The following is an 11,919-nucleotide window of genomic DNA, read 5'->3' on the forward strand; positions in this document are numbered from 1 at the left end:
AATCATAACATTGCTATAATTTTCTTTAAAGAAGAAAAATTAGGGTTAGGGTTTTCAAATTGCACTTAAAAAAGTTTCTATCTCCAAGAAAAAAAGGACTTTTGTTGAAGCTAAGCAAAAACAATGTTGATAAACAGCGAGAAGTGGACTGAGTGTGAGTGAGAGATGACTTTCGAATTTCCTTATTTTCTTCGACTGACTAATTCTTTTCATTCTTTCTTTCTTTCAAACACTTACATATATACACACACACATATATATATATATACATATATATACACACTCAATCATGTTCATGTGTCGTTTTAATGTAGCAGTACAAAAGCTCTTATCACATAACACGACCACGTCTTCTGTTTAAACTTCACTTTTTGTCAGTCTCACACTCTTTCTTTCTTTCACTTGCAAGACCCACACCACACACATTTATATATAATAGAATAAACTGATTGATGCACTGTGTATGCATATCTTGTTTTCCTGTGGCACAGATACTGATATAAATAAATAAAAGAAAGAAAGAAAAGAAAAGAAAAGAAAAGGTTAAACTGTCCTTGTTTAGTTTCTCTCTCTCTCACTTAATCGTCTCTCTGGATTTGGGGCTAACATAGCAGAAATTACAGTGACGGAAAAGGCAGTCACGTCTGTTGTCCTCCAATTCATCGCCTCCTTATTGCATCTCGAGATCGCCAAAGCTTCACCTTTATCTTTCTTGGAATTTTTAGAGCACCAAATCTAACCTCTGAATTTCTGATTTCTTTATCATATAAAATTCATAATAAGTGATGTGTGTACTGTTGGATATCTGAGACAGAATTTATTTTTTTTTTCCAAAATAAAATTCCTTTTCAAGAATCGAGTCAGAGAAGAAATTAATTGGTGAAGTGAAAAATGAAATGAGTGCTGGGCTTTTTAAGTGTAAAGAATGCAACAGTTAGAGGATTCAGAATCCATCAAAGCTAGCAATCTTTCTCTCTGCAAAGACGTGAGAAAGAAGCAAAGAGTAGGTGAATTTTGGCAGCATTTTTACACACGACAAGCTATCCTAACATGCGGGTCCTCTTTACTCTCTAACTTTCCTTGTATATATGCATTTGTGGTTTGCCCTGTCCATAACTCAACGTTCACCCCAATAAAAATTTATAATGTTTCAATCCATAAATAAGTTGTAAGGCATAGCACACGATCTTCGCAATTCATGTTGAAAAATTATCTTTGTTTGTGCAGTTTTATTATCGGAAAAATGCAACATAGGAAACAGAAGTTATATTTGGGAATATAATTTTTAAAAATTATAAATTGGGGATGAAATTTCTAAGATCGTAACATTTATATGAAATTGGTTTTTTTTTTTTTTCAATTTTAATGATTATTTTTTTGAGATATGATTTTTCTGAATTTGTATTAACATATTTATATATGAATCAAAATAATTTATCTATTATCGGATTTACAGATCTACCTGTACACTAAAATAATAAATATACTATTTCAATTTAAGTAAGGATATTTCTAACTATACACTGGTGTTGCGCTCTTTCAACATTTATAATGTTTACTCGAATCCAAATGGACTTTACCTCGATAGTTTTGTTATTTTTAATTTCAAAACTCCAATAAATAAGTTTCATCTTGATAGTGATTTGTGTTTATATTTGCAACATAAAAAATAAACTCTCCAATCTCAATTACTAATTTTTAAAGTGTAATACTCCCAAATCCACGTCAAATCTCTGTAAGTGCCCAATCCTTCATACCTTTTTCTTTTGCTCGAGATAATGAAACAGAATAACAAGTAACTGTACATGAACCAAATAATTAAAAAGAAAAGGAAAAAAAAATGTAGTATTAATCAAATGCTCGGCTAATCATGTTACCCATCTTTGGATACAACATATATAATAGAGCTTTAGCACCTCAAAATGCATGATGACCCAAATCCAATGGTAGATATGATTTTGAGCTTTATCTGAAATTATCTAATTAAATATATAGTAATCTATCTAGCTACATGCAATACAAGTTCAATGCTCATTTATACACACAAGCTTGTACTGCAGAGAAGGGTTTGGACATACCACATGCACGAGTTCTAGAACTGGAAGTAAAAAAGGTTAATTAGCTAATTAATACAATAATAACAAAATATTTTTTTAATAATTCCTTTATAGAAAGTGTAAATTTTGTCAGACCCACCAATGATGATGGCCATCATAGCTTCCATAAGCGTGAGTATAAATTAATACAAGATTATGGGTTAAAGAATTCAACTTTCTTCATACATATATTCTTGTATCTTTAAGCATATATAGGATTTGCCAAATATCTCTGTATGTGTGAAGATAAAGTAGCAGCACAAAATCTTAATTAGATGTATATATATATATATATATATATATATATATAGAGAGAGAGAGAGAGAGAGAGAGAGAGAGAGAGAGAGAGAATAAGAATATATAAGAAGAAGAAGAAGAAGAAGAAGAAGAAGGAATAAACCTTCTCTAATCATCTGCGCAGAAAGTGTTCATCTGAGTTTGGAATATTATGGCCATGGTTTGACTTAATTGGAAAAGAATATATATAATGAGTTAGCATCATCTTTTCATAAAATATTTGTGATTAAATTCTACAAAAATCATTTGTTAATACATTACATTTTCTCCTTTAATCAAAGTTTCATTCCCTGTTAAGTCTCCTAATTTTTCTATTTTTGATTTTTATTAGTTTATGTATATTTGATGAGATAAACCTAATTTCGCTAATCAGGCTTTAGCTTTAATATGGACTAAACAAATGCGCTAAAGCAGGCCAGTCTTGCCATATGCAATAGGCCCAGCTCAGCTGTACCAACCTAACAATAGGCCTTGAGGGTAGGTGATTAGGGCATGGCCGAAACTCAAAAGCACTCACTTGCCAATTTTGCATGTACCGCCTCACAATTTGACGCATTGCTGTTAAAAAATATTTATATCGTTGGATCGCTAAATTTAAATCTTAGCCGTTGATACCAAAAGCCGTGCAGAACTGAAGAAAGCTGCCAACTCTTTTGACCTTGGACCCATCCAACCGATAACGCTTAATATACCGTATAATGTCAGACTTGTAATACTATATATTATCCTGAAATAAAAAAAAAATACTTTTTTTTTCTCTAAGATAAATAAAAAAATTACATTATGTATGTATTTTTGAATCTATGTTTTGTATATACCAATTTAATTAAATATTTAGTAAAATTTAGTGTTGCAAACAATTGATTTCAAAGTTAAGGATAATTAGTTTTATCTACCTTAATCTTAATTGATGTTTAATTATCTGTCTCAATGGAGTAGTAAGCTAAACACAGGTTACCGTACAAAAGTTTACTGAATCACTCACTCACTTTTCTCTCTTTTATTAACAAAAAAACACCTGAAAAAACTGAAGATAACTGAATAATCACTGGCTGTTCACGTATTCATAACTGGAAAAACTGACAATTGAAGAGGGAGGTTCTTTTTCTTGAGAAAAATAATTATGTCTTACACCATCAGATATGTAATAATGTTTCAATACGTACATTTGAAGCTTTTCCCCTACGGAAGATTCACATAACCCATAATTACAATTGAAGTGTCCAAATACCTACATTGAGAGAGTTGCATTTAGATAAGTGGAACTCACCTGCCTAGTCAGACAAATTTTATCCCTAAGGTAATATTAAAATAACTAATATTAAAATATTAGATTTGTTTAGACGAGTCAATTCTAATAGTATGAAAAAGAGTTTTACTTAAATATAAATTATTGTAAAAAGAATGAGTAAAAATATATATATATATATATATTTATCTTAATTATAAAAAATTGATTGATAGAATTAGAAATAGAACGAGAAATGAACAATCTAGACAAACATCAGTAGCTGTTTTCACTTTCTTGAGGGAAAGAAAGAGATAAACTCCATTACAGGACACAATACCAAAATCCTCAAACACGTATATATAGTGACACATTCCTCATGCAACTCTCTACCATCTTATATATACAACACGTGCCACTTCCTTCCACGTGTCCATCTCTCCATTTCCTTAAATTCACTCTCCTTTCCTTTCTCTTCTCCATCTCTTTCTGCAAAAATCTACTCTTTTTCTCCCTTCCAAGAAAAAGCTTATTACGATATCTATTTTAAGCTTCCATGGCCGAGTATGAGCGACGACCAGGCGGAGAAGGGCACAAAGGAGCCCTAAAGGAGAAGGGCGGCTTCTCGACCTCACAGATTTTAGCGGTTGTCACTCTTTTGCCGGTGAGTGGGACGCTTCTTTTCCTTGCTGGAATAACGCTTACTGGAACACTCATTGCGCTAGCTGTTGCGACTCCGCTGTTCGTGATTTGTAGTCCGGTGCTGGTACCAGCGGCGTTGGTCATTGGGTTGTCGGTGTTAGGGTTTTTGACGTCCGGTGCTTTTGGAATCACTGCGCTTTCTTCACTGTCGTGGATGGTTAATTATATTCGCAGGATGAGAGGATCTTGGACGATGCAGATGGAAATGGCAAAGCGGCGCGCGCAAGAAACGACGGGTCAATTGGGCCAGAAGGCTAGGGAGGTGGGCCAGAAGGCCCAGGAAGTTGCAAAGACATGATCAGGTTGTCTAGCAGTAGTTGTTGTTTGGTAAATAATATAAGCTAATATAGTTTGAGTTTGATGATGGATTTCATAAATATGTAATAAGACTTGTTTGTTTGCCCATAGCTTTGGTTGGCTGTATGTTTCTGTTTACTGAAATAAATTTTATTTCTTGATCCTAATTGTCCAGTTTTTCATTTTTTAGTGAATATTTATCACCCGTCCAGATGAGGGCTATGCAGATGCACTAAATCCAATCATAGGATTATTGTTACCAAAATAATAATAATAATAATAATAATAATAATATTGAAAAATTGAAAGCGGAAGTGATCCATAAATCTTATGAATACATCACATTGTACTTGGGATCAGGTGAATATTAGGACGGAGAAAGGAAGGGGGAGAAAGTCGGACAAGGAGGTTAATTTTCTCAAATCAGAAAGATATCTGAACAGAAAAAGAGATGGAAAATAATCATTTGGGCCTCACAGCAATCCAATCAGCCAAAACCGAGAGCAATTAATCACTTCAAAATGCCATGAAAATGGGAGAAAAAAAAAAATTTGGAATTCTACTTTTTACCCCCCTTAAATAAAATTTGAACTTTGGGAAGTTCTAAAGATTTAATTGTAATATACGTATAGTTATCAAAGCTAAAACTAGACTTCAAGTGTTTAAGGAGCAAAAATAAATAAATAAAAATTAAAAAGAAGGAAATTATGGAGCTACTATTGATATTTTTTAACAATAAATCTATTGTATGTACATTCTGAAGAGAGAAAAAATTTAAATTTTGAAATGTTTTGGACAGTTAATAGTAATTAATATTAGATATTTGAAAAATAAAAACTTGATAAGATAGACAAGACTTAGCACGCTCTATAAAAAGCTAGATAAGAGGAGGAGGATTGCTTAAATTTTATATTTTGACTGAACACTTTATCCTGAGGAGAGGACTCTATGAACGCTTATATCCTTATTCCAAACCAATAGAGTAAATTATAAGCTTGGAAGCCATGTTAATAAGAACTAGATCAAAGGGAAAACAACATCTTATTCTAAACCAAGGTGGGCCAAACCAATATGGGATAACATATATACATATACAAACTTCAAAGGGGAACAATTTAATTTGAAATTGATTGGCAGAAGGCCAAAACACCCCTGCCCAGCCCTGCGTTTGATGTACCCAAAACAATAAAAGGAAATTGATGCTCCAACATAGTTGCAGTCAATTATATTATGTCATTTCATTTTCTTAAAAAAGTTAGGCTCGTACGATTGGTTGCAGTGCAAATAGTGTTGGTTTGTTAAATATTAGCAGTGCCTGAGCTCTTAACTTGGGAACCTGAACTAACAAGTAAGTTCACTGGTCTGACATTTTTCTGATAACGATAAATGTCAGTTCAGAATGGCTATGGATATATATATGCAAAAGACGAATATCAAAATGGCTATGCATATATACGCAAAAGATGAATACCAATCTATTATTCGTTCTGCAAAGAAAAAAATAGTGCACGAAAAGGAAAAGAGATTAAACTAAACTGTTCACTGGATGGGGATATGTCATGCTTTCAGTGGGACCATTTTCATAACTGACCAAACCAAATGATCAGCCTGAGAAAACTGCCATTGTTGTTGAAAGCTATAAACTTTCAAGCTTAATCCCTACAAAACAAGTAACAATGCTTGTCTGTTTGGCATTTAGCAGGAATTTGTAATTCTTCCATTTCCCTACAAATTGATCCTACAAAAATGCTTATACTGCAAAGAACAGAACAGGCGGTTGAAAACAAAGATCAATAAAATAAAATAAAAAAGAAGGAACTCATGAATACTTTATCAATTATGGAAAAGAAGGATCAGTTATACATACAGTCCATTAAGGAAGTTCCATGTACATTGAGACACTGCTCTGCATACAGAGGGTAAAGACAAGCAGATAAAATGGACTTTGCAATTTCTGCTCATATAATAGGAGAAAAGAACAAAATAATGACGTAGGTTAAGAGTGTGCTTTTTAAGCAAGAATGGCATCTCTGTTTGTAATGTAATGTTCAAATTTGATCCTTTTGTTTATCAAAATCATGACATTTAAGATCCTGCAGCCAACTCTCAGGCTCGGCCTCAAATTGGCATCTTCCAAAGATACTAAAATATTAGACAACGGAATAGATTAAAATCAGCTAAATTATACGAGTTAAGAATTCATATTCATATGTTTCTTTTCCAGACATTAGAAGACATTTGACTCTTTCTTAGCATGAAGCATTAGAAGCATTAGGAAGAAAATAAGGTCAACATGATACCTTATTAACGAAGGCTTAGAGTTTGTAAGTAAAGCACCAAAAAGTTAGGGACAAAAAACAAGCAACAATTCAAAATTTTCCATCTGGAAAGATTCTTGAGTGGGATAGTATTAAAAATATGTGCAAAAATCAAAATTAATCAGCATATTTGACTGAAAAAGGAAAGACAAATTAATATCCATAATTTTTTGCTTATTGGATGTCCTAACAAGTATGCTCCCAATAGTCAAAAAAGGCAATAAATTTGTATTCATCATATAATCTCTTACTGATTTTCTGCCATGAATATGGCTTCACAAAATCATCACTTTCTCTTCCTTCCTCTCTTTGCTACCCTATTTACTAATGTTCTCTCTCAAAATGTTGTAAACAAGGCAAGCCTAATGTACCCTTTTAGTTGCTCTGAACACATTCAGACATGTAATTCCTACCTATATCACATCTCTGAAGGACTGACTATAGATCAAATCGCCTCTTTCTACTCGGTGAACATATCCAACATTAAACCTATCACTCATGGCCTTAAACAGGACTATCTTATATATGTTCCTTGCACATGCAAATATGTAAATGGCACCAAAGGTTACTTTTATGATGTCTCTTATAAAGTACAATCAGGCGATACGTTCATGAAGGTAACAAGTCTGCTCTATAGTGGGCAAGCTTGGGAAGTTCCAAATGTAGAGGAGCTATTCATCGCTGAAGATATGATCAGTATAAACCTTTTATGTGGGTGCATAAAAGTACAGTCTCAAGAAATAGTAACATATACAGTTCAAGAGAATGATTCTTTGACAGGGATTGGAGAAATTCTATCTGCAAAACTAAGTGGAATTGAAGATTTAAATGAACGATTGATTAAAAATCCAAGTTACATAGAAATAGGGTGGGTGTTATTTGTTCCAATGGAAAAGAAAGGAAGACAAGGACAAAAGCAAGGTTAGCCATTTTCTTGGTTAGAGAACGTAGCTTGACTTAGCTAAAAGATAGAATTATCTTCAATTGATTATTAATCTCATAAAATCCTAGGGATGCCACATTCTATATATAGTGCCAAATAAGTTATTTCTCCTCTTATATAATTTAAATAGAATGTAGATACTTATTACTTCCAGGCATTTTTCTTCAACTATATCAAGGGTGCAATGTCTTTTCATTTTGAAATGGAAAAAGAAATGCTTCAAACCATGTGTCTAGCTTAGCATGGTTCATCTCTGCTTTTGCTAATGGTACCATTTCCTATCCAGTACTGTGTTTTGTATCATTCATTGGTGTGCCTGCTTAAGCTTTACATGTATTTATTTGTCTTGAATCTTGAGAGATAAATAAACTATCTGAACGAGATTATGAGAAATTATCAAAATATTATTTTGCAGGCAGCATTTATGTTATATTTATTTACCTTATAGCAAATGAGTTTCTACGGCTTAAGCAAACTAACCACTTTTTGTCCTTGCTCAAGCCAGGAAAAAGACATCATTTGACAATTATCCTTGTGGTATTGTCAGCTGCCACTTTATGTTCAGTATGCACACTGATCCTATTCCTTATCAAGAGGATCAGAAACTACAAAAACAGAGAAAAACTTCCACAGCTGGTCAACAAACGCCAAAGTCCCTCAAGAATTTCCTTACAGAGCCAGTTTCACAAAACTGACACTGAAGGTATTTTAACCATGGTCAAAATTGAGTTAAGTTTCAAATTTAAATCTAACCGAATGCTGTGACGATCTTGAAAAATTTTGCCATCCTGAAAAAACTGTGATAACAAAAATACTTGTGGCATGTGAGACACATCAAAATAACTTCACTTATTAAATTTTTGTTACTTTCATAAACGACATATCTCACATGAAACAAAATTGCTTGGTGTAGATGCCACCTTTGAATCTGAAAGACCAGTTCTTTTCAGTGTGGACGAGATTGATAAGGCCACAAGTAACTTCAATGTAAACATGAAAATTGGAGAGGGTGGATATGGGAGTGTGTACATTGGTTTATTAAAAGAACGGGTATGATATCACATCTTTTCAACAGTATATGTTTATTATTTAGCCGAACTGCCTATATTCATTCAAAAGCAATTACAAAACCTTGATGCCACATCTGGAAACAGGAAGTTGCAATAAAGAAAATGAAATCTAGCAGATCAAAGGAATTCTATGCAGAGCTCAAAGTTTTGTGCAAGATACATCACATTAACGTGGTAAGAAATAATAATCGGATGGACATAAATGAAAATCTATAACAATTTCTAATGGTCAGAAACTCATGGCTTAGGTGGAGCTGTTGGGATATGCAAGTGGGGATAACCACCTTTATCTAGTATATGAGTATATTCAGAATGGATCCCTCAGTGATCATCTTCATGACCCTATGCTAAAAGGTAATGTAGGGACAGATGCTTCTTCCACTTTGTTTTCAAGAATGTGCTAAGACAAAAGTCCTCAACAAGGAACTCTTTTATAAGCAGTATAAATGAGGCTTGAATTTGCTATATCTTAAAAATAGTTTCGCATGATTAGCATGGAAGTGCAGACATTCACAATCTAGAGAGGTAAAATCTATGTACAATTATAGACAGAAGGTTACCAGGAAATCAGTTTGAAACAACATATAAACTACTTGAAGTGACAGTAGGCTGTTTGGAAAAAGAATTACATCACACACAATAGGATCTTGTTAAAAAGTATAAATAAGTTGCATAGTCTATTGGTTCTACAAGGTTCTAACATTCACAATTGTCAGGTCACACACCCCTTACATGGACTGCAAGAGCTCAAATAGCACTTGATGCCGCAAGAGGAATTGAATATATTCATGATCACACAAAGGCACAGTATGTGCACCGTGATATAAAAACAAGTAACATTCTACTTGATCAGGGACTCAGGGCAAAGGTATTTGACTATTTGTAACTGTTATATGTTTGGACTATGTATGTCTATGTGCTTTTCGTCCTTTGTTCAGTTATAGTTATATTGCTTGTTATTTTGCATATTTTTTTACTGCTGACTAAACTATTCCTAGCATCATGCACCAGTTCAATGCTGTTTCTACAGGTATCAGATTTTGGGCTGGCAAAGTTAGTAGAACGGTCAAATGAAGAAGATTTCATAGCAACTCGCTTGGTGGGAACACCAGGTTATATTGCTCCCGAGTGAGTCTTTAGCTCATATTTCAAGAAAATTAAAATTTAGTAACTTACTTTTGAAAAAGATGCATTTTTCTATATCTACAATCTTTTAATTGTTTCAGTTGTAGAGTTAAAATCTGCTAATGTGTTGCTAGATCTGTGCGTGAACTGCAAATGACCACTAAATCTGATATATTTGCATTCGGAGTGGTTCTGGCAGAGCTAATAACAGGTCAGCGTGCTCTCATGCGTGATAACCGAGAACCAAATAAGATGAAGGCACTGATCACAGTTGTAAGTCAATAACTGAGTTGCTACTCTCCAATCGACCACGTTTATGTTAGATGAGAAAACCTTTGCCTAATAATGAATTTGCAATTCTAGGGAAAGAACTCATCCAGTATTTCCAGCCTTCTTTCTTCAGATTCTCAATTTATTAAGCAAATATCCTCTCTCACCTATCATTTAGCATTTCACTACTGCATGGATTTATTTACTTATATTTTTTGGTCGAAATGTGATCAGATACTGACAATATTCAAAAATCAAGACATAGAGACTGCTTTGGAAGCTAATATAGATGTTAACCTTAAACGAAGCTATCCCATGGAAGAAGTGTGTGAGGTCGGTACTATTGCTACTACATCAATCAACCTAAGAATCTTTATTTACAACAAAGCAATGAGACTTGAATAATAAGCTTAAGTAAAAGCTAGACAAAGTTAGTAAGCAAACAAAGGAACTCTTCCTCCAGTCTTCCAGAGAATTAAGCCTATAACACAAACATGCACATATACATGCATAAATGTGCATATTAATTCTTATGCAACAAGCATGCCACCTTCCACATTGACTATTACAATATTGCAGATGGCAGAAATATCCAGGCAGTGTTTGTGTGAAGATCCATTAAATCGACCAGAGATGAGAGAAATTGTCCAGGCACTCTCTAATATCTTGACCTCCTCGATAGAGTGGGAAGCATCACTTGGGGCAAGCAGCCAAGACTTTGCCGGAATATTTGTTGGAAGATGATTTAGTTTGTTTGTACTAAAGGTTAGCTGCACTATCTAGTATAAGGTTCATCTAATTAACCTCAACCACTATAGTTATGGTCAAATATGTAAGAACTTGTCCATGTACTTTCAAAATGAAGATGATGCCAAAGGTTTTTGCATTTGCTATTTCAATATATAATTAAAACAAAAGGAAATAAACAACTCAACTAAATATAGGCTAAGGATAGACAAAAAAATAGCTTAACTAAGTGATCTAAAACTCCCAAAAGCAAATGCAAATTCAGAAATATCCAAAAAATGAGATGAGACTATCATCAAATATTGATTATCTGATCATCACATAGATTAATGATAGATGCATTGATGCATGATAAATCACAGAGTAAGGAGTAAATGAAATAGACAAAATACTAATACCAGAAATTATGCTGATAGCTTCTTCATCTTCAATGGACACTGGTCTTAATCTGCTTTTGGTGACTTTTAAGCAATTGGCTATTTGGAGATTCTGAATTTCGTATGCCAAAGCGATTCATTCTGCAGATTGGTATTTCCTCATCTTCTTCTACGATGAGTTTCAGATCTTATATTCTAATTTTAATTGTCAAATTCAACTAAAATTCCACCAGAGAAGAGAGCATAGCCGTGCTCTGGTTGCAGAGGACGGTCACCGCCGATAAACTATTTCATGAATTTTTGTTGTCGTTCCAATACTCTGTGGCCCAATTTCTCGTCGCTCCAATACTTTATGGGCCCAACATATCTGGGGCCCATCCAATATGTACCCTAATCATAGAGGACGGACTCAAAAGGCCCGGACCAGATGGGATGGATTCAAGTCGGCC

The 11,919-nt window shown here is 33.7% G+C and overlaps 2 protein-coding genes and 1 long non-coding RNA gene across 3 annotated transcripts; 2 read left to right on the top strand and 1 right to left on the bottom strand.

The window, feature by feature from the left end:
- The first annotated feature begins 4,110 nt into the window (after positions 1-4,110).
- On the top strand, positions 4,111-4,762 carry LOC105640327 (oleosin 18.2 kDa-like). Its single transcript, NM_001308757.1, is given in 1 exon segment — positions 4,111-4,762. A coding segment is annotated over 1 exon segment (444 nt). The 5' UTR covers positions 4,111-4,177; the 3' UTR covers positions 4,622-4,762.
- Positions 4,763-6,051: 1,289 nt separating this feature from the next.
- On the bottom strand, positions 6,052-11,886 carry LOC105640328 (uncharacterized). The gene is made up of 3 exons (XR_005177557.2): positions 11,492-11,886; positions 6,488-6,526; positions 6,052-6,375 (listed from the first exon to the last, which is right to left on the bottom strand). It is a non-coding gene; the product is annotated as an uncharacterized LOC105640328 (long non-coding RNA).
- LOC149492959 (lysM domain receptor-like kinase 3) lies at positions 7,202-11,772 on the top strand. Its single transcript, XM_089726791.1, has 10 exons — positions 7,202-7,859; positions 8,387-8,584; positions 8,795-8,931; positions 9,036-9,125; positions 9,200-9,305; positions 9,668-9,819; positions 9,982-10,079; positions 10,211-10,349; positions 10,581-10,679; positions 10,926-11,772. Exons 1-10 carry the CDS (start codon positions 7,202-7,204, stop codon positions 11,088-11,090), a joined length of 1,842 nt encoding a protein of 613 aa, XP_089582917.1. The 3' UTR covers positions 11,091-11,772.
- Positions 11,887-11,919: the final 33 nt, after the last annotated feature.

The sequence above is a fragment of the Jatropha curcas genome, chromosome 10 (assembly GCF_041381405.1).
Source record: "Jatropha curcas cultivar XTBG-Jc1 chromosome 10, XTBG_Jcur_1.0, whole genome shotgun sequence".
NCBI classification, from domain to species: Eukaryota; Viridiplantae; Streptophyta; class Magnoliopsida; order Malpighiales; family Euphorbiaceae; genus Jatropha; species Jatropha curcas.